Below are 23,128 nucleotides of genomic sequence, written 5' to 3'. Positions count from 1 at the left end.
GAATAGCTGTAAGGAGATCAGCTCTTTTCTGTGCATCGCCTCATTTATCGTTCATATGAGCCCCTATCAGCTCGTCACTGGTATCCATCTTATCTCTCTCTGTGTGTGTGTGTGTGTGTGTGTGTGTGTGTGTGTGTGTCTTGTCAATCTGACTCATTGGTAGTTGTGCAATGATTCTGTGCTAACAGATGGTACACGTACATAAATCATGGCTTCCTGGCAGCGTAGAAGTCAAGTCTATGTTCTTTTTCTGCATGACGACACCAACGAAACCTTCCTACTTCCTTTTCATTTTCGTTTTACAGCTCGGTTTGCTCTTTGACCGTCACGCACACACGCACACACACGCACACACACCGTATTCCATGGAGAGATGCACCACAAGATGGGGAAACATTTGCAGTTAAGACCGGGCTGCTTAGTACGGGTTATTTCAATAAACTCCAACAATACTTGATGGCCAAGTTTGTCCGTTAATATTGATTAAAATTCATTTGGCAAAAGAAGGAGAAATTTGCAGATTTGCAGTGTCAACAATTATAGAAAAAAAATTGTCTATTCACAAAGTTTTGTGGAGGGTGTAAATGTAAGAGTAGTTTTTGGCATAATGGCAGACAAGCAAAGTGCATTGAGGTCTCTGGAGATGGCATCTGCTAATTGTAGTTAATTAGTTAGTTGCTAGAGTGATGTCATTCTTATTATTTTTTTATCCTCAAATAGATTTAATGTTGAATTTGTGGATTTTTTGGGATACATTCAAATTATTATTAATGTTTACTAACTATATTGTTTTTGCATGTGTAAATAAAATCATATAATCTAATAGTTGGTCATGGTTTTGGCAATTATCACTGGATTTTTTTTGCACTCATGTTTACCAATTATAATGTTTTATCAATTTGTTTTCACTGATGATAATTTAATCATATGGTCTTATTATTGGTAATTATGGTCATGCTATTCATAATTATCTGTGGATTTTCTTGTAGTGTTTGTTTTTTATTACTTTGATTTCATTTTCCTACTTATGTAAACATAGGCATTGAGTCTTAATTGTTGGTTGGTAATGTTATTTGCAATTGTCTGTGGAGTTTTTTTTTTGAATGCATTCTAAGTTTTACTGATGTATACTAATGTTATAGTTTTATAAATGTGTTTTCAGTTTTGTAAAGTTATTGTTATTTGCAATTGTTTGTGGATTTGTCGTCTCTAATTTTGAACTGACTGATTCAGCTGTAGCATGAATAAGAAAACATATTTTATTATGAAATATTCATGTTTCATTTCATGTTTATTTGTTTGTAACACTCTATTAGAATAGAATAGAATACAATAGAATAGAATATATCTTTATTGTCATTGTACATTTGTACAACGAAATTGTATGCAAACTAATTCAGTGCAAAATCATACATAAATCCATAAGAACATAGATAAATAAAACCATAAGAACATTGATAAATAGATATAAATACATAAAATTCATAAAAATACCAAGCATACAGCTCACGTGCACAGTCATTATTGTTATCTTGTGTTTAGTGGTACTATTGCTCTCGGGTAAAAAGGGTTTTTAAAACGGTTTGTCCGGCATTTTATTGTCCTGTATCTCCTGCCTGAGGGCATCAGTTCAAAAAGTTTATGTCCAAGGTGAGATGGGTCCTTTATGATGTTTTGGGCCTTTTTGAGGCACTTGGCACTGTACAGTTCATCTAGCAGACATAAGGACTTTATTAATACTAAAACTGTATTATTACATAGAAAATATGTTTTATTTTGTACAAGAGGTAGTAATTTTAACATTTCTTTCAATTTTAAGTTTACATAAATCTAACATTTTGCCTTAAATAAGACACCGGTAGGAAAAGTAGTAGGCGTATCACCCACTCAAATCCACTGTCAACATGAATAGTTTTGGCTTACTTTGTACACCGGATGTCCTTCTCCTGACACAACTTTGGCCGGTAATCGAACCCTCCACACTCTGCCATGGAAAATAGAAGCCTGTACCATTCCACCACATGGGATCACAAGAAATCCAATAATACCTCGTGTCTTTACAAAGACAATAATGATTAATTAAGCGGATAGATTTCTCCTTTTCATTGGCGTATAGAGTATCCTTTTTGGTTATCTTAGCTACATGGAGGTGAGGGGGTGGGAACAAGGAAAAATAAACAAACATATAGCTGAATTAATATCTCCTGAAGTAATATTGTCTGACCACCACAAAACATGCCTCTAAAAGTGTTGTGTTAGACTCGGCAAGTTGAGCTGCAGATGATAGCTGCAGCGTCACATATGAGAATTATGACCTGATCTGTATCTCTAACTGCCAAACAGGCCACATCCAACCCAGCGAGAGTGTGGTGTATTTATATAAAGAAATGCTGCAACATCCGGCCCATCCCACAAGCACGCACACACCGTATACACACCTCTCACTTTTCTGTATGTTATTTCCTTTGCCTTTCAGCTATACACAGCGGGGATGATTTAAATAGGTGTAAGTGTGCGCCTGTCAGCTTGACACACACACATAGCAAATTAGCGCAGGGTGACCGTCTTGGGAGATGTATCTCTGCAGGCTTTTATCACCAATTTAAATGAGAATTGATGCTAACAAGTAGACATGCAGGCTGTCTGTCTGTACATTTTCACAACACGGCACACAAAGGGAAAGACAGCATGTGTTCTCCTCACATACTTCATGTTCTCTGCACCTGGGCTCCCATTTTTCTACTGCATTATATGTTTTAGTCAGAGGAGCTTCCTACAACCTGATTGATCATTTGTTCATTACATCTAATGTGGTTTGGTGGTGTAGTTTCCAGTATTATAGAATAGGATAGTAATAATAATTCCGATAATAATAGTTTACATCCAATTTTTTAATTAATCTTTCATTAATTACATATTACTTTTGACCTTTTGTTACTGTTATAGTTGTGCACAATAAAATGCATTTGTTTTTTGTCAAATATATGTTTTAAAGTTTATGATAATACGAACAGTCAATATTGACACTCAGGTGACGAAAACAGTACCATTTACACAGTACAGTACATATTCCGTACAATTGACCACAAAATGGTAACACCCAAATAAGTGTTTCAACTTGTTTAAGTCGGCATCCATTATACGAGTTGTTTCCAAAGAGGGTTGTTTTCATGTTACCATTTTCACTGTAGTTTATTTTTACACCTACATTGAAAACATTACATGTGACTAATCTTTTGTAGATGTCAAGATTGGCTCAAAAGGGAGTGGGAAGAAGTAAACTTATTATGTTCCACCCCTATACATATACAATATATATATATATACAATATATAATACAATAATATATATAATATAATTCAATTCAGTGGTTGCTGCTATAAATTGTCTATATAAAATACATTTAAATTCACACACACTTACATATATACATATGTACATACACACACATATACAATTTATTTATAAATACATATATATATATATATATATATATACATATATATATATATATATATATATATATATATATATATATATATATATATATATATATATATATATATATATACATATACACACACAATCACATGCATATACCCAAAATACACACATATCCATCACATACACACACACACACACCTATATAAATACTAGATATATAATAGTATATATAATATACACTTTTGTCTAAACATTATTAACAGTTTATGGTGCCTATGGGAACAAGCTTTCATTTTGACTGTGATATTAGTGGTTAATAGTGGATCTGTGGCTGTGGAGCTATTGCCCCTGATCAACAGGACCTGAGGACCACTCTTGCTATGTGTCCTATGCTGTGCATTAAAAGAGACGAGGGGAGCCCCCTGCCAGAGGAGTTATCCACGAACATAAGATCCCCCACTCGCCTGCCCTGTACTCCAGATAGTCTACCCAGATCCCTTTTCTTAGTTTCCATCGGCACCAATTCTTTAGTCAGAATTCATATTTGTTTTTACATTTGCAGAAAATTAGTATTACTCAAATTGCATATAGGATTGTTTGTGTACACACACACACACACACACACACATGCGCGCACACACAAACACACACACACACACACACACACACACATTTCAATGCATTCCTCTCATTGATACTAATTCATATAGTATAACTAGTTGGGTGATGTCATAGAAGTAATAATAATAATGATAATATCAACAATGACTAAACAATAATAATATCGATAATGATAACAATAATAATAACAATATGAACAATAGCAATAGCAATGACAATAAATGATGACAATAATACATATAAAATAATGAAGATGATGATGATGATGATAATAACAACAATAATAATAATAATAACAATAATCATTATTAGCCAGTGATGGAGTTTAACACTTAGGCATCCATGTTCACATTCATATACATTGCCCATACCATTTTTTTGTATCTTGTTTTGAACTGATGGACATTTGAACATTGCTTGAGCCCCACATCCAATCCGTTCCAAAGTTTCACTCCACGCACAGACACACACAAACTTTTCCTCGTAGTTCTTACTGTTGGAATAGTAAAGATACTACACCCCCTTAGATTATGAACTCCTTCTCTGTGTTTGAAATATATTTGAATATTGGCAGGTGGAACCTTTTTGTTTGCTTTAAATAGTAATTGAGCTGTATTAACATCAACTAGATCAGGCAGCTTTAATAATTTAGATTGTAAAAATAAAATGTTTGTGTGGTCACAATACCCCACCTTGTGTATAATTCTTATTGCACGTTTTTGGAGTGTAACCAGGGGATGTAGTGAAGTTTTGTAGTTGTTGCCCCAGATTTCTATGCAGTAATTTAGATATGGTAAGACCAATGAACAATATAATACATGCAGAGCTGTGTAATTTAAGAAAAAATTGGATTTATTGATAATAGAGATGGTTTTGGAGATTTTGCTTTGTATATGTCTTATGTGTGGTTTCCAGCTTAATTTATTATCAATAGTGACTCCTAAGAATTTAATTTCCGACACCGTTTCTAGAATCACGCCATCTATATTTATTGCTAGTCCTGGATTGGAATAGCCGAATAACATAACTTTTGTTTTCCTTAAATTAAGGGATAATTTGTTTATATCTAACCATGTTTTTAATTGTGCAAGTTCATTATTTAGGGTGGATACAAAATGTGTATAATTATCTTTTGAATAGAAAATATTAGTGTCGTCTGCAAATATGACTAATTTTAATACATTTGATACTGTAAATATGTCATTAATATGTAAGATAAATAACTTGGGACCAAGAACGGATCCTTGTGGAACCCCACAAGCAATGTCCAAATGCCCAGATGTGAACTCGCCCATCTTCACAAACTGCTGTCTTTGTGTTAAATAGCTCCTTATCCAAGTCAAAGCTACTCCCCTTATTTCATATCTGTATAATTTTTCAGTAATATTTGATGATTAATGGTGTCAAATGCTTTACTCAGACCCATGTCAATTCCAACTGCATATTTCTTACTATCTAAGCTATTGGTTATCTCTTCTACTGCATCAATTATTGCCATAGATGTTGACCTTGCTGTCCTAAAACCGTATTGACTTTCATTAATTATCTTATGTTTATCTATAAATTTCTCTAATCTAGTGTTATATAATTTCTCTAAGATTTTGGAAAACTGTGGGAGCAAAGAGACAGGTCGGTAGTTTGTGAAGATGTGTTTGTTCCCATTTTTATATATTGGTATTACCTTTGCCATTTTCATTTTATTAGGAAATTGTCCTGTTTGGAAGGACAGGTTAGATATATAAGTTAGTGGTTTGGTGATGGAATGTATGTTTTTTTTCACAAGTGTCATATCTATGTCAAAACAATCAGTAGATGTTTTATTTTTGCAATTATTAACAACATCTATTATTTCCTCTTCAGTTACTCCCAACAGAAACATACTCATTGGATTCATTTCAATCAGTGACTCCATTTCATTGCTGCTATAATCAGGGATTTTGGCTGCCAATTCTGATCCGACATTTACAAAGAAACTGTTAAAACTCTCCACAACATTATTCATATTATAATTATCTTGGTTGTTATCAGTGAAATAGCTAGGATACAAGTTATTTTTTGACATGCCTTTAATTATAGTGTTAAGTATTCCCCACACCTCCTTAGTGTTGTTCTTATTCCTATGTAATAGATTGGTATAATATAATTTCTTACTAGTCCTTATTATATCAGTCAATTTATTTTTATATGTTTTATATCTATGTTCAGAGTCTTCAATCAGTTTCTTTGTATATTCATTTTTTGAGCCAGGTTTTACATTACTTAATTTGATGAATTGTCTATATAATGTGTTTTTCTTTTTACAAGCATTTTGTAAACCCTTGGTTAACCATGGGCACTTAAAAGTTTTGTTGTTGTTTCTCATTGGTTATATATTGAATTAAATATATCTATAAATGATTCAAAGGCACTATCCACATCCTTTTTGTTGTACACGCAATCCCAGTTTGCATTGTTAGGTCCTGATTTAATAGATTGAAAGAGTCTTCTGTTCTAACTCGTTTGTAAGTATATTTTTGCTGTGAATTCAGGTCTGTACTGGTTTTGAATATTCAATTTCAAAATATCAAACAGGTGTACAATAAACTCGCAGTTATTCGACAATACACCACTCACACACACACACACACACACACACATCCACAAAAACATACGCCACACATATTCACCCCATCCCCCCAAACCCAACGCCCTCGACGCAAATCCCATAGGGGTGATGAATGGATGGTCAGCGCCTGAGAGCTGCGGCCTACCACCATGACCTTGAACTACCTTCCCTCTGTTGCTAGATATCTCGAGATGTATGTTGTAATATGTATATGTGCTTTGCTATGGCGGTTTTTTTCCCCACTCCAGACCTCCAGACTGGGCCCCCTTAGGAGCCCAGTCTAGATTGTATTTTTTTACTCATCCTTTCCCAGCGTTTAACTTTTTCCCATCTTTTACGGGGCGCCTTATGGCAACCCATCAGCGTTCTTGTTCTGTAACCCTGTACACTGTTTGTTTGTCTAATCTTGAACAGGTTTGTGCTGAAAACAAAGTTTCGTTGTACTTGTGCAATGACAATAAAGACCTATCCTATCCTATCACCAAAGCCAACCAGGCTTAAAAGGCATGGAAACATTTTATATATATATATATATATATATATATATATTTTTTTTTGCTCAGATCTCTAAATCACAATATCAGGCCTTAACAAAACTACCACACACACACACACACACACACACACACACACACACACACACACACACACACACACACACACACACACACACACACACGCACACACACGCACACACACACGCACACGCACACATATATACTGTATATGTGTGTATATATTTGGAAATGTGTATATACACACACACACACACACACATATATATATATATATATATATATATTTTAACCCGTTGATGGCCTTATTAGTATAAAGTATAAATGAGTATACATTTTCATAAAGTTGGTTAATTACTAATTTAAACCTGTGACATTATCTGATCAAAATCTATTTAATTAATAAAAAATTACCTGTTTTATATTTTTCTTTAGAACCGAAGTTGAACAAATTTGAAAAAAAGAAAAAAAGAAATGGATCCAAATGTTTGTGTGCCCTTCAAAAGCTTTTTTAAAATATTGTTTATGTCTTGTTTCACTTTGAAAAGTATTACATTTGAATGGTTTAATACTTTATCAATCTTAATTATATTATTTCTTTATTTGAATATATGCCCCTACGCAGCATATTCATCATAACTAATAGCTATATAGTTTTAATATATTGCGAAAAATGTACAGAATATACCACCATACATGTTCCAAAAATGTCTTAAACTTATGATAAAGAGAAAAACACGATTTTATTCTTTCATAATTCTAACCGGAAGCTTCTACTATTTATCTACCATTACACCTCTCGCGATAGGTTGATTGGCAACACTAAATTGGCCCTAGTGTGTGAATGTGAGTGTGAATGTTGTCTGTCTATCTGTGTTGGCCCTGCGATGAGGTAGCGACTTGTCCAGGGTGTACCCCGCCTTCCGCCCGATTGTAGCTGAGATAGGCGCCAGCGCCCCCCGCTACCCCAAAAAAGGGAATAAGCGGTAGGAAATGGATGGATGGATTACACCTCTCGCATACATGTTGGGAACATTCCACATTGATGGTGAATTATTGACTCTCCGTACTTGAATGAGCTTCATAAACGGAACACTTCTGCGGCTCCTGATCACAGTCTGCAGCGCGGCCAGTGAGAGACAAGCTCCGAGACCTTGTCTTATGAAAGGAATGGTAATTAATGAGACTCTTCACGCTACCTTTTGACCTCCGTGCTGGCGTCAAACACGGAAGGTTGTTTGCGGCTTGAATCTCAGAAGGAGAAGCAGATTCAAGGCAATTAAAACCCACATTGATTGCGTTGGCCGCATTCAAACAAGATGAATGTTAAGTTGGAGTTGCCATGGTGATAAATTGCGAAAATGTAATTCAGAATTCAGAGAGGTTTTTTTCTTTTTCACGAAGCAGCCACGTTCTTATCTTTGGACAAGGGAGCCATGAAAAGACACACTAAGATTTGTCCTGTAAAATCTATTGCGAACCATACAACATTAAGGATGTTGACAGCTCCTTCACTATCTACTCAAAAGGCCTATTTCTCCTAAATATTGTTGGCAAATTGGTCTAAGTCTGTGTTAGTGAGCACTTCTCCTTTGCCCAAATTATACAGTCGCCTCACAGGTGTGATGTGTACACAGGTGTACCACTTAAAAGGCCACACAATTCACAATTTTCTCCTATTTAGGCTTCACGCAGAAGTTGTTTTAAGTGTGTCCCCATTATGTATATATATATATATATGTCCAATTAGAAAGGGTCTCAGCTGACGGGGTGCTAAAAAATTGAGCGCGCTCCACCCAAACCAGGCCACCGGCCTTGACAATATCCCCTCCAGATTCCACAGGGACTCTACCACCACCATCGCCCCAATCATCACACACATAATAAACTTCTCAATTAAACAAGGCCAAGTACCAAAACATTTCAAGATAGCAGGAGTAACTCCACTCTTTAAAAAAAGGAAGCAAATTAGAACCTGGCAACTACCGACCTGTTTCTATTCTCAGTTCCATTTCAAAAGAAATGGAAAAAATAGTTTATGAACAGGTCTATAGTTACCTTGCTACTAAAAAACTCATAGACAAATTCCAATCCGGCTTCAGAACTAACCACTCCACTGACACATGCTTTCTCTATCTGACCGACCACATCAAACATGAGACATGAAACATCAGAAGGCCTTTGACACCGTTAACCACGCTATACTGTTGGATAAGCTCCGAGCAATCGGATTTGATGAAACCTCATCGAGCTGGATGCAATCTTACTTGGAGGGGAGGAAACAGGTGGTAGAGGTGAACAGCACCGTGTCCCCTCCCCTCTCAGTAAACTGTGGAGTCCTCCAAGGCAGTATACTAGAACCTTTACTGTTCCTAATATACGTAAACGACATTCCATCAGCATGCGACTGTGAATTGTTCCTGTTTGCGGATGACTCGGCTCTGCTGGTATCCGGCAAGGACAAATCGCAGGTGGAAAGAATCCCCAGTGTCAAACTCTGTAGAATTTGCACCTGGCTCGCTGACAACAAGCTAACCATGCACTCGCTGACAGCAAGCTAACCATGCACTTAGGTAAAATGGAATCCATCCTATTTGCGTCCCACAGCAACCTTAAGAAAGTAATTGACTTCACTGTAAAAGTGGTTGACATTGTTATCACCAGGAAAGATGAGGTCGCCTACCTAGATTCCATTCTAGAGGCCAATCTTTCCTGTGATAAAATGGCAACCAAGGTAATCAAAAAGGTCAACCAACGAATAAGATTTCTCTACAGAATCTCCTCTCTGGTCAACAAAAGCACCATGAAGATTCTAGCAAGAACTCTCATACAACCCTTTTTCGATTACGCTTGCACCTCCTGGTGCCCCATTACCTCCAAAACCTTCAAATCTAGACTCCAAACATCCCTGATCATGCTCGTCAGGATACTTCTAGACCTCCACCCCAGATCCCACCTCACTCCTACCCACTTCTCCAAAGTGGGCTGGCTCAGGGTGGAGGACAGAGTAAAACAACTTGCACTGAGCCTAGTCTATAAAATCTGCTACACCTCCCTGAAACCGAAGTACATGTCAATCTACACCAGGGGGAGCTTTACAAACCACGTTAAACACAGATTCCGATCTAACGAAGGTCTTAATTCATTCTCCTTCTATGCCACATCAATATGGAATGCAATCCCAACAGGTGAAAAATAAGATGCATCTCTATCCTTTTTCAAAAGCGCACTAAAATGAACGCCTCCAGGCAACTTCCACCCTAAACTAACACCCTCCCCCCCACCACATCCAACCTCCCCAGATTGTAAATAATCAAATGTAAATAATCAAATGTATATACTTGTTATTATACTTTCTGAGCGCACTATGTTCACTACTTGCTGGACAAATCCATTTCTCAGATGATGCAATTTTTGATGACTGAAGTTCTGATATCGACCAAACCTGTACACAACATCCGGATTCCCATCATGCATTGCTTCAAAACTACGGCAAGTAGTAATGTCCAAAAACATAACAGAGACGAAGCAGAAGAGCGAAAAAGAGACATGGCCACGACGAGTAAGAAGGAGAAGTACGCTTGCAGGTTCCAAAATGATTGGAAAAAAGAATTTCAGTTCATCCAGGACAGCTTGAAGGGGAAGGGCTATGCTGCATGCAAATTTTGTAGCTCAGACTTCTCCATTGAAAAGGGTGGCCGAACGGATATACTCTTTCATGAACGGATTACATATATATATATATATATATATATATATATATATATATATATATATATATATATATATATATATATATATATATATATATATATATATACGAAATACTTAAAGATATATACACCCAACCCCATCTCCCGAATTCGGAGGTCTCAAGGTTAGCAAGTATGGTTAGATGTGAAATTAAGTTGTATTTGTGTTTTTATCTCATATAATGCAGTATCACCCTTATTTTTTTATTATGTTTTGGCGAGCAATTAAGATGTTCACCGAGCGAGAGGTCTGTTTCTGGGTTAATCAATCAATCAATCAATGTTTATTTATATAGCCCTAAATCACAAGTGCCTCAAAGGGCTGTACAAACCACAACGACATCCTTGGCAGGGCCCACATAAGGGCAAGGAAAAACTCACCCAGTGGGACATCGACCATGATGACTATGAGAAACCTTGGAGAGAACCCCCTACTAACATGATATTGTGAAAGTCCAATCCATAGTGGATATAACGTAACCGTGAGAATCAAGTCCAAAGTGGATCCAATATAGTAGCATGAGTCCCATCCAAAGTGGAGCCAGCAGGAAACCATCCCAAGCGGAGGCGGATCAGCAGCGCAGAGATGTCCCAACCGATACACAGGCGAGCGGTCCATCTTTGGTCCCGACTCTGGATGAGCGGCTCATCCTGGGTCCCGATTTTGGACAGCCAGTACTTCATCCATGGCCACCGGACCGGACCCCCTTCACAAGGGATGGGGGGACATAGGAGAAAAAGAAAAGAAACGGGAGATCAACTGGTCTAAAAAGGGAGTCTATTTAAAGGCTAGAGTATACAAATAAGTTTTAAGATGAGACTTAAATGCTTCTACTGAGGTAGCATCTCAAACTGTTACCGGGAAGGCATTCCAGGGTACTGGAGCCCGAACGGAAAACGCTCTATAGCCCGCAGACTTTTTTTGGGCTCTGGGAATCACTAATAAACTTAAGGGTGAACAATGTTAGCATTGCTCACTAACAACACGACACGGCAGCTAATCCAGGTGCTCCGTATCTGCATCGCATCTTTCAGCTTTTTGATGGACTTCATCTTCAACTCCTGGCTCATCAAAAAGACATCTTGACATTGGTGAGAATTTGACACGGGCCACAGCGAGACGTAGCCTCGAGACGTAGACAACACAGCTTCGACTCGACAACTCAGACACGCAATGCTAACATGGAATGCTAACAAGTAACAACAAAGCTAATAATCGTAGCTGCGAGTGTCAAGTTGACCAAGTTTTTGCAGAACAACACACGCTCATGGTTTTAGTACATGGACTACTTCTAACTTAGAGGACCATGTGACCAAGTATTACTTACTAGTGGCTACTAGTAAGTACTGGGGGGGGGGTATGTATATTGCAATGCAGTCTACTGAAAACAATGGAAAGTACCACTCTACATAGGAAGTGACGCTGCGGTCAAAGTTGGATTTGCCATAAAACACATTTTAAGATATTCACTCTACTGCCATCTGGTTGCTAAAGTGGTGAGTGCACCCCCCACCCACCATCCACCACACACACACACACACACACACACACACACACACACACACACACACACACACACACACACACACACACACACACACACACACACACACACACACACACACACACACACTCTTCCCACTGGATGTACTAGAGTAGAACACGCTCAAGGGTAACATTCGGGTGAAACGTGTACTATATGTGTGGTGTTTTCTATTAATAGGGCTTTGATAATGTTCCAAACATGTATGTAGGTCATAAACAGTGTTTTATGCTCTGAACGTATTTGATTTATTGATGTTAATCCTATTTCATGGAAATTGATCAACGGCAGTCATGCCATAAACAGGGTATGACTCTCCATTCAACTGATGTCCGTTAACTCGAACACTGAACAACGGTGCAACCCTCCATCCATCCATCCATTTTCTACCAGGGGACGGTGCAACCCAAGTAAACAAATTATCAGTAACTCCTTGGACATGATGAAAAGGTTACAATTAAACAAAATCAGCTTCCTCCTACTTATTTTCGGACATGTTGAATTGTGCAAGAGGAAAAAACAACAACTTTGATGTAATTTTTTAAATAAGCTAAATCATTAATGAAAAAGGAAAAGGTCCCTTTAATGGACAAGATGTCTTTTTTAAACCTTTTATAGTTATAATTTGACACAGGATACACTCCTCTACATTTCTGTCTTGTCAATTTTACTGTAGAAACATTTTTAATATCCATCCATCCATTGTCTACCGCTTATTCCCTTTTGGGGTCACGGGGGGCGCTGGCGCCTATGTCAGCTACAATCGGGCGGAAGGCGGGGTACACCCTGGACAAGTCGCCACCTCATCGCAGGGCCAACACAGATAGACAGACAACATTCACACTCATATTCACACACTAGGGCCAATTTAGTGTTGCCAATCAACCTATCCCCAGGTACATGTCTTTGGAAGTGGGAGGAAGCCGGAGTACCCGGAGGGAACCCACGCATTCACGGGGAGAACATTTTAGATTTAATGGCAACACTAAATAGTCCCTAGTGTGTGAATGTGAGTGTGAATGTTGTCTGTCTATCTGTGTTGGTGCTGTGATGAGGTGGCAACTTGTCCAGGGTGTACACCGCCTTCCGGCCAAATGCAGCTGAGATAGGCTCCAGCGACCCCCCGCGACCTCAAACGGGGCAAGCGGTAGAAAATGGATGGATGGACATTAAATGTAATTGAAACATATTGAAACCTGTTCCTTATCATAATAATTATCATTATAAGAAGGGAAGGTCTTGTGTGCTAACACGTTTGTTGCATTTGTCGTCTTTGTACAAACTCAGCATGTGTGTTTCTGCGAATGTGTGTGTGTGTGTGTGTGTGCGTGTGTGTAGGAGATACAAATCAAGAAAGACTGGTTTCTTGTCTGCGGTGTAAATCAGTAAGGGTTTTAAGTGTGTCCAAACAGACTAACTGACTCATCTCTATGAACATACGTGGGATGTACAACATATATTTCTTGTAACGTGCGTGCGTGCAACACCACAGCCTTCCTGGTTCTGTCCGATTGTGTATAGAATAGAATGGACTTTATTGTCATTATATTTGCATATAACAAGATTATATATACTCGTATAAGATGAGTGTGTGAGCGCACGTCCGAACATCTGTCCACCAGTGAGTGAGTGACCTTGTTTATACAGAAAGAACCCCCCACCCCCACCCCCTGCACCTCTCCTAACAGTAGATTTGTGGATTAAAGTGTCACCTCAGCATCCCAGACCATTTTATTTATTGCCCTACAGCTGCATGACATTGACACACACTATAGTATTGTATTTGATTAAATAAAATCCCCATCAAAGACAAGACAGGCAGTGAATTTCATCGTTCATGTACGTTTACCATTTATGTGCTTCTTCTATGCTCACTGGCCACGACAATAGGTACACAACCCACCAATAAACTGTGTTCATAAACACATTCTACTGCATAATAGTTGGTCACTATAGACACTGCCAGATTGTGGTTATAGTTTGCAGTGGTATCGAACCGCACTGCATGCATTATAAAGGCGACATAAATTACTTAACTATGGTATATATATGAATGTTGTTTGTCTATCTGTGTTGGCCCTGCGATGAGGTGGCGACTTGTCCAGGGTGTACACTGCCTTCCGCCCGATTGTAGCTGAGATAGGCGCCAGCGCCCCCCGCGACCCCGAAAGGGAATAAGCGGTAGAAAATGGATGGATGGATAGATGGTATATATATATATATATATATATATATATATATATATATATATATATATACCATAGTTAAGCAATTTATGTCACCTTTATAAATATATATATACTGCGCCGCAAGCTCGATGATGTCACGTTATCGATGGGAATATGCATGTTCAGACAATATGATTTTCCTGAGCAGCTAGGAGACACCGAGAGTAACAAGCGGTAGAAAATGGATTAAAAAGGACATATTTTAAAAAATAAAAATTTTCAAAAAATGAAAAATAAATAAAAACATTTTTTAACGTGGGACTTCCCGTGGGTTGGGTTTTGGACACCTGTGGACCGTAGTTTCAGGACCCCTGAGCTTGTAATAACATTTATTACTAAGTAACATTAGTTCAGTATTGGCTCACTATTTAGCAGAGCAAAGGTCACTTTCACGGTGATTACCGCTATTTAAGTCTTAATAATGTGTTAAAGAAGTACAAACCCCATTGTATCCCATTTAAATATAAATGATTTGCAAATACTTTTCAACCCATATTCAATTGAATGCACCACAAACACAATATATTTGATGTTCAAACTCATAAACTTTTTTTTTTTTGCAAATAATAATTAACTTAGAATTTCATGGCTGCAACACGTGACAAAGTAGTTGGGAAAGGGCATGTTCACCACTGTGTTACATCACCTTTACTTTTAACAACACACAATAAACGTTTGGGAACTGAGGAAAACAATTGTTAAATGCTTTGAAAGTGGAATTCTTCCCATTCTTGTTTTATTTAGAGTTTCAGTCACTCAACAGTCCGGGGTCTCCACTGTCGTATTTTACGCTTCATAATGCCCTACACATTTTCGATGGGAGACAGGTCTGGACTGCAGGCGGGCCATGAAAGTACCCGCACTCTTTTACTATGAAGTCACGCTGTTTTAACACATGGCTTGGCATTGTCTTGCTGAAATAAGCAGGGGCGTCCATGATAACGTTGTTTAGATGACAACATATGTTGCTCCAAAACCTGTATGGACCTTTCAGCATTAATGGTGCCTTCACAGATGTGTAAGTTACCCATGCCTTGGGCACAAATACACCCCCATATTATCACAGATGCTGGCTTTTGAACTTTGCGCCTATAACAATCCGAATGTTATTTTCCTCCTTGTTTCTGGAGGACACCACGTCCTCTGTTTCCAAATATAATTTGAAATGTGGACTTGTCAGACCACAGAACACTTTTCCACTTTGCATCAGTCCATCTTAGATGAGCTCGGCCCCATCGAAGCCGCCGGCGTTTCAGGGTGTTGTTGATAAATGGGTTTGACTTTGCATAGTAGAGTTTTAACTTGCACTTACAGATGTAGCGACCAACTGTAGTAACTGACGGTGGTTTTATGAAGTGTTCCTGAGCCCATGTGGTGATATCCTTTACATGCTGATGTGGGTTTTTGATGCAGTACCGCCTGAGGGTTAAAAGGTCCGTAATATCATCGCTTACGTACAGTCATTTCTCCAGATTCTCTGAACCTTTTGATGATTTTACGGACCGTAGATGGTAAAATCCCTAAATTCCTTGCAATAGCTCGTTGAGAAAGGTTGTTCTAAAAATGTTCGACAATTTGCTTACAAAGTGGTGACCCTCGCCCCATCCTTGTTTGTGAATTACTTAGCATTTCATGGAAGCTGCTTTTATAGCCAATCATGGCACCCAACTGTTCCCAATTAGCCTGCACACATGTGGGATGTTCCATATAAGTGTTTGATGAGCATTCCTCAACTTTATCAGTATTTATTGCCACCTTTCCCAACCTTTTTGTCACGTGTTGCTGGCATCAAATTCTAAAGTTAATGATTATTTGCAAAAAAAAATGTTTATCAGTTTTAACATCAAATATGTTGTCTTTGTAGCATATTCAACTGAATATGGGATGAAAATGATTTGCAAATCATTGTATTCCGTTTATATTTACATCTAACACAATTCCCCAACTCATATGGTAACGGGGTTTGTAATTCATAACCAGTCAATAAAACATTAATCACCCATTTTTTTTTTAATTTAGCACATCTCTTTAGAATTATGTTCGTCCCGCGCCACATAGTGCTTCAAATATTGCGCCTAGACAGGGGTGGGCAACACAAAATGTTGAAAGAGCCATATTAGACCAAAAATACAACAACAAAAATCTGTTGCAAATCATTAAAATCCTTATATAAGTGTTATAATGAAGGCAACACATGATGTGTCTGTATTAGCTAAATTAGCTTACTATCAAAGGCTGACGCAGATCTTTGTTGAGAGAAATGTTGTATTTTAATTTTTATTCTACACATTTTTGCAACATTGGAAATCATTAGTAAAATGGAAGCTTCTCACAGGATGAGATAACTTCTGGAAATTAGTGGCTCAAAATGGCCAAAGGTATAGATGTGTGTATCCACGTTAAAGGAAACGACAGGCTGTGTTCTTCTAATGGATTTATTACAATCTTTGCAAGCTGGGTAACATTTGCTGTGGTCTGGAACAACGTGACACACAAACAACCATCAAAAATGCAGCTAATATTACATCCAGGTAATGTGTCATGAGACATGCAAATATAAATTAAATACACAGAGGACATGAGTAAAGGAAATTAAATGAGATCAAATATCCCTACAAACGAGGCATAATGATGCAATATGTACATACAGCTAGCCTACATAGCATGTTAGTATCAATTAGCTTGCTGTCATGCACTGACCAAATATGCCTGATTAACACTCCAGCAATTCAATAATATCAACAAAGCTCACCTTTGTGCATTCACACACAGCATAACACGTTTGGTGGACAAAATGAGACAAGGTAGGAGTGGCATTAAACACATCTTTATGTGGCAGCATCGGAGAAAGTTGTACATGTAAACAAACTATGATGAGTTCAAGGATTGCTGAAATTAGTAGGACAAATTGGTGTTTGCCAAATACTCTCTTCAGTAAAGCATGTTTACTATAAACAATGGGATTGTTGGCCCTGCGATGAGGTGGCGACTTGTCCAGGGTGTACCCCGCCTCCCCCCCGAATGCAGCTGGGATAGGCTCAGGCACCCCCTGCGACCCCAAAATGGATGAGCGGTAGAAAATGGATGGATGATTTTCCAACAAATAGGAAGGTTTGTGTCATGTTTTTTCTCCTAGAGAAAATATATTAAAAGAAAAACTTTTTTTTTCTTAATATTTGTCCATTTTCACACATCTCTGAAAGAGGTCCAGGGAGCCACGAGGGCGACGCTAAAGAGCCGCAGGTTGCTGACCCCAGCCCTAGCACATCACAGAATTATTTTTTTTCTGAGCATATTCTACAATATTTTTGTCCTAAATCAAGCTTTTGCAAACATAGAAATGGCTAAATGAACTAAAATATATCAATATTAGAGAAGTATTATCAACTAAAGGAGAACAAACCAATCGAAACGCGCTGTTCAGTATCGTGGCCACTGATTGGCTCAGCCTCAGGGTGCAGTACTATATTGGATTAAAAGACTGTAAAGGTGACTAAAGGGTGTTAAGGGTGTCAAACGTACGGCCCGGACCAGGCCAGCGAAGTGGCTTTATCCGGCCCGTAGGATGAGTTTGCTAAGTATAAAAATGTATGTGAAATTTTTGAATGAAAGAAACTGCTGTTCTAAATGTGTCCACTGGATGTCGCAATAGCAATTCTTTGTATCTTTGTAGATGATGTTAGATATGTACAAAATAAACCACATGATGTTAGTACATCAGTCGAGGAAAATAATCAAACTACATAAATAACATACTGTAATTTGATTTTGATATACTTTTTTTCATCTTGATAGACTAAAAATTACGTAACACCAGACTTGACTGATGAACATTATCACATGATTTATTCAGAAAATATATATAACGACAAATAAAGATAGAACATGTAAGTGTAAAAAAAAAAAACGAACAGCATTATGATTTGTACAATTTCAGAATGTGCTTGTTCTATTTTTAAACAAAGAAAACAATCTGAAGTTGTCTTTATTTTTAAGTTATTGTACCGTAATTTTACCAGTCCGGCCCACTTGGGAGTGGATTTTTCTCCATGTGGCCCCCCCTCTTAAAAAAGTTTGACACCCCTGGTCTAGAGGGTTTACTTAATATTAAAAAAACGTATTGACAAGCTGTAGAAAATGGAAGGATGGATAGGTATAGGTAGAAGGTTTTTATGCTCTGGCTTTGAACATAATTATTTTATAATGAACAATTTACAAAAATGTATTTATCGCGTTTGTGTCTGTATTAAATGGATGGATGGATGTTTGGAACTAATTAACTTACTCATGGGATTACTGTGCTTGTAAATCCATACCGTTGCATTTTATCGGAAAATTCTAATCAGTTTATCAAAACAGTACAATTTGTTTAATAGTTTGTGTGATAAGGACTATTAAAATAGTTTAGGAGGTTAATGTATGCGTTTGTCTACATGCAGGCACAGTTGCACTGTCTGCACATAAACATCATGGGCCTGAGTCATGTCTTTGTGTCTTCAGTGTGTGTGCGTGAACGTGTGTGTGTGCGTGTGTGTGTGTGTGTGCGCTCCTCACTCTTTCATCTCGTCAAGTGTTCATCAGGCCGTCCTTCATCAATCACACCACAAGGCAGATCACTCATCGACTGTGGCTCCTGCTTTCAAACGATAACATCTCTCCATCCACAGACGTGCTCTGTCTGTAAAACACACACACACTCACACAAACACCCACACACACATGCACACAAACACACACACACACACACACACGTAAAGTGACGTGGAATGCGATCATAGCCACTCTCCAAGTATTCCTGCAAACGCAGCAGGAGGCACCTACACATTATACCCCCCCACACTCCATAACACCCGTACGCGCGTACACACACGTACAGTTGCCATGGCGACGGACAGGCAGCCATGCAGAATGAGTGCACGGTCCCTGGGGACATCTCCTTTGTCCATCTTTCCATGGCTCTCCTTTAGTGATGACAAGACGTCTCCTCTCAGTCTGAACCCCCCCATCCTCACTTCATTATGTATAATGTATGGGGTTTCTCTTCTACACTCATTTCCTATCTTGCAACATTTGTACACAAACTCTTTCCCCCCCGATTTTGCAAAGCGGCGTTGCTCGGTGTAAAAATGACACGTGGGACCCGAATCCCAGTCGAGCTAGCTCTTCCAGCAGACTGGAGCATGTTGCAATAAGCCGCAGGTTGCAGCCGTTTGAGTGGCGGCTCCTTATTATGACAGAGAGGCTGTGCGCAAAGATTGCGAGAAAAAGGAGGGGAAAAGCCCTCCGGTTGTGATTTGTAGTAAAAGATGAGGCCTTTATTTCCCATGAGTCACCAGCACTCTGCATGTTAGGACTGGACAAAAAGTAAAGCGACTATATGGGCCAGAATGGGGTCGGCGGTCACACGGTTATGGTTTTACTTTATTTCAAACATGCATTGTTTGTCAGTAGAATATGCTTGTCTCTCCAACTTAGGTGTGGAAATCTACCATAGTTGGGATTAAGGCTCACCTACCTCGTCTTCTCTGGAGTGAGACGGCTGAACTTTAGGGGTTTACAGCAAAACAATATGTGCAAAGGGAAAGCTTTGGTTCAGGTGCTCTACACTGGTAAACCTCCACTCAGGCTTTTGGCATCGTAGCTGGCTTGCTTACCTCTCAATTGGAGCGGTGCCAGTATGGGAAGAGCGAAACACAACGCAAAGTCAGCAAGAACTTCAGTCAGGCCAAAAGTTTGGACACACCTTCTCATTTCAATGTGTTTTCTTTATTTTCATGACAATTTACATTGTAGATTGTCACTGAAGGCATCAAAACTATGACACCTGTGAAGTGAAAATCCTTTCAGATGACTACCTCTTGAAGCTCGATCGAGAGAATGCCAAGAGTTTGCAAAGCAGTAATCAGAGCAAAGGCTATAGAATATAAAACATGTTTTTAGTTATTTCACCTTTTTTTGTTAAGTACATAACTCCACATGTGTTCATTCATAGTTTTGATGCTCTCAGTGACAATCTACAATGTAAATAGTCATGAAAATAAATAGAACACATTAAATGAGAAGATGTGTCCAAACTTTCGGCCTGTAGTGTATACTGGGTCTGTCCTGTGCGCCTCCATGACTGTCTGGTTTGGATCTGCAACCAACTTGACAGACACCGACTGCAACGGGCAATTAGAACTACAGAAAAGATCATCGGTATCAACCGTCCCCCCTTTTAAGGACTTACATCGGTCCAGGTTCAGGTAATAGCATGTGTCATCACTGCAGACGGGGGAAGCACGGTGGAAGAAGGGTTGGTGTGTCTGCCTCACAATACGAAGGTCCTGAGTAGTCCTGAGTTCAATCCAGGGCTCAGGATCTTTCTGTGTGGAGTTGGAATGCCTCCCCGTGACTACCTAGGTTCTCTCTGGGTACTCCGGCTTCGTCCCACTTCCAAAGACATGCACCTGGAGATAGGTTGATTGGCAACACTAAATGGTCCCTAGTGTGTGAATGTGAGTGTGAATGTTGTCTGTCTATCTGTGTTGGCCCTCCGATGAGGTGGCGACTTGGCCAAGGTGTACGCCGTCTTCCGCCCGAATGCAGCACCCCTCCCTGCCCCCGCTACCCCAAAAGGGACAAGCGGTAGAAAAATGGATGTATGGAAATAACCCAATATTTTTTGTGTGTAGATTCCTACCTTGTCCCACCCACCTAAAGACGAAATTTAATATGATTGGATTTCGTCTTTCGATTCGCCCGTCTATGTTGTCAATTCTTTTCGTCATTGTTTTCGACAACGTGCATTTCTTTTGTTGACCATAACTAAGAGGAACATTTATAGTTAACACAATTAACACTGGTTCCAAATACAGTTAAATATCTACCCATTACGCAAAAGCTCATTTTTATTGTGGACAATGACTGCCAGATTCTTTTTCGGGAGCAAAAAAATACAAAAAGAGAACTTGTTGGTGAATGAATTTACGTACAAGTCATGCGTGAATGACTCTTGAAAGAGGTTTTGAGGAAATTCACACTGAAAGTTGTCAAACTCAAAGTGTGACAACCTTCGCTGCTCTCCCCTGTTAGCTTTACAAAGGCATAATTTCCTTGTATCGGTGTCCCTAATGAAGTGTCCCATGAGTGCAGATTGCAAAAGCTCCACTCAGTGTTCTTGCACAAACAGCAACATTGCAAAGAGTCCAAATTGCTCCCAGTAGTAAAATGTTGCACGTTTATAGATGGGCGACTCAAATGAGGGAAAACGTTAAGACAATATCCTGTTGTTTCAGGCCGCCGTGATGCCCTTCCACCCAGTGACAGCTCACCCGCACAACACATGACCCCCAATAAATAATAGTGCAACTCCACACCTCCATTTTATTGTGTGTAAGTTTACGTGTATGTGTGTGTGTGTCAGCGACCCGACCATACCCCCTTCACGCACGGTCCCTTGGCATGTGGAGCATTTTGCACGGCTGCTTTTACAAGCCTGGCGTTAAGCTGTCCATCAAACTGCCAGAAAAATAAAAAATAAAAATAAATACTCCCGGATCACTTGCAAAAATTCACACACCCTCGGTGGCAGGAGGCACTTCTCTTATACACGAGCCTTCTCTTTTTACACATCCATCGTTCCCGCCATCATTCATCTTCCTCTGTATCTCTCCCTAAATATCCCCTCTGCACAGATACTCCATGTTATAAGGTGCGCAACTGCTGACTGGACGGACCCTGATATGTCCAACCTCGGCTTGTCTTACCCCCTCACACGTGCACCAGTAAATGCAAAATAAAGCACTGTTGAGATTATAAATGTATTTGTCTTTATTACCGCACATATGGGGCTGAAATGATCTTTATGTGCTATGTGCAGGTCTTCTTGGCGGGCCGGGTTGAGTGACGGTGATGACCTTGAAGGTTTTTCCAGCCTAGAGAGTTACGTCTCTCAAGAGAGACATGCAAATAAAGAGGTGGCGCCATCAGGGAAGGGAAATTTAGGATCATTCCAAGATCCCTAAACAGACCACAGCTTCAAAATGCACAAGATATAAAAGGATTTATTGATAGGCTCCAATAACATCGGGATTGGCGGGGATACAGCTGTGTCGAATCCATCTCGTCAAGCGTCAAACTGATATTATTGTGTTCGCTCCAAAACTTACACAACCAATCAATCAAAAAAAGTGTCTTCTAAGGTTTAAATATAGTAAAATGAAAGATGCATGTCTATAAAATACAGTATGGCTCGTTCTTGTAGCTGCCATCCAAACTGGGCATTAGGGCTGCACGATTTCAGGAAAAAAACCTTATTGCGAAAATAACGTGCGAAGGAAGGCATGTTATTTTTAAACCGTCAATCAACATATTCTTGTCTCAAGGTGCCATACATTAGAACAATCTGCAATAGTTTACTTAAAAAACATTTGGCTTT

General features: G+C 38.9%; 1 protein-coding gene across 4 annotated transcripts in view; it reads right to left on the bottom strand.

Moving 5' to 3' along the window:
• LOC133558047 (uncharacterized) overlaps positions 1-19,620 on the bottom strand; it is a 45,682-nt gene extending 26,062 nt beyond the window's left edge. For 3 of the 4 annotated variants that reach the window (XM_061909111.1, XM_061909112.1, XM_061909110.1), the window contains exon 1: positions 1,924-2,263. In XM_061909111.1, the coding sequence (XP_061765095.1) occupies positions 1,924-2,185 (262 nt within the window). In that variant the 5' untranslated portion in view covers positions 2,186-2,263. Of the gene's footprint in view, positions 1-1,923; positions 2,264-19,263 lie in introns of those variants that run through there. The other variant, XR_009807889.1, reaches the window with a different exon arrangement.
• Between the last annotated feature and the right edge of the window lie 3,508 nt (positions 19,621-23,128).

Source organism: Nerophis ophidion, linkage group LG08 (assembly GCF_033978795.1).
Source record: "Nerophis ophidion isolate RoL-2023_Sa linkage group LG08, RoL_Noph_v1.0, whole genome shotgun sequence".
Classification (NCBI taxonomy): Eukaryota; Metazoa; Chordata; class Actinopteri; order Syngnathiformes; family Syngnathidae; genus Nerophis; species Nerophis ophidion.
This window is presented reverse-complemented; position numbering and strand designations above follow the sequence as displayed.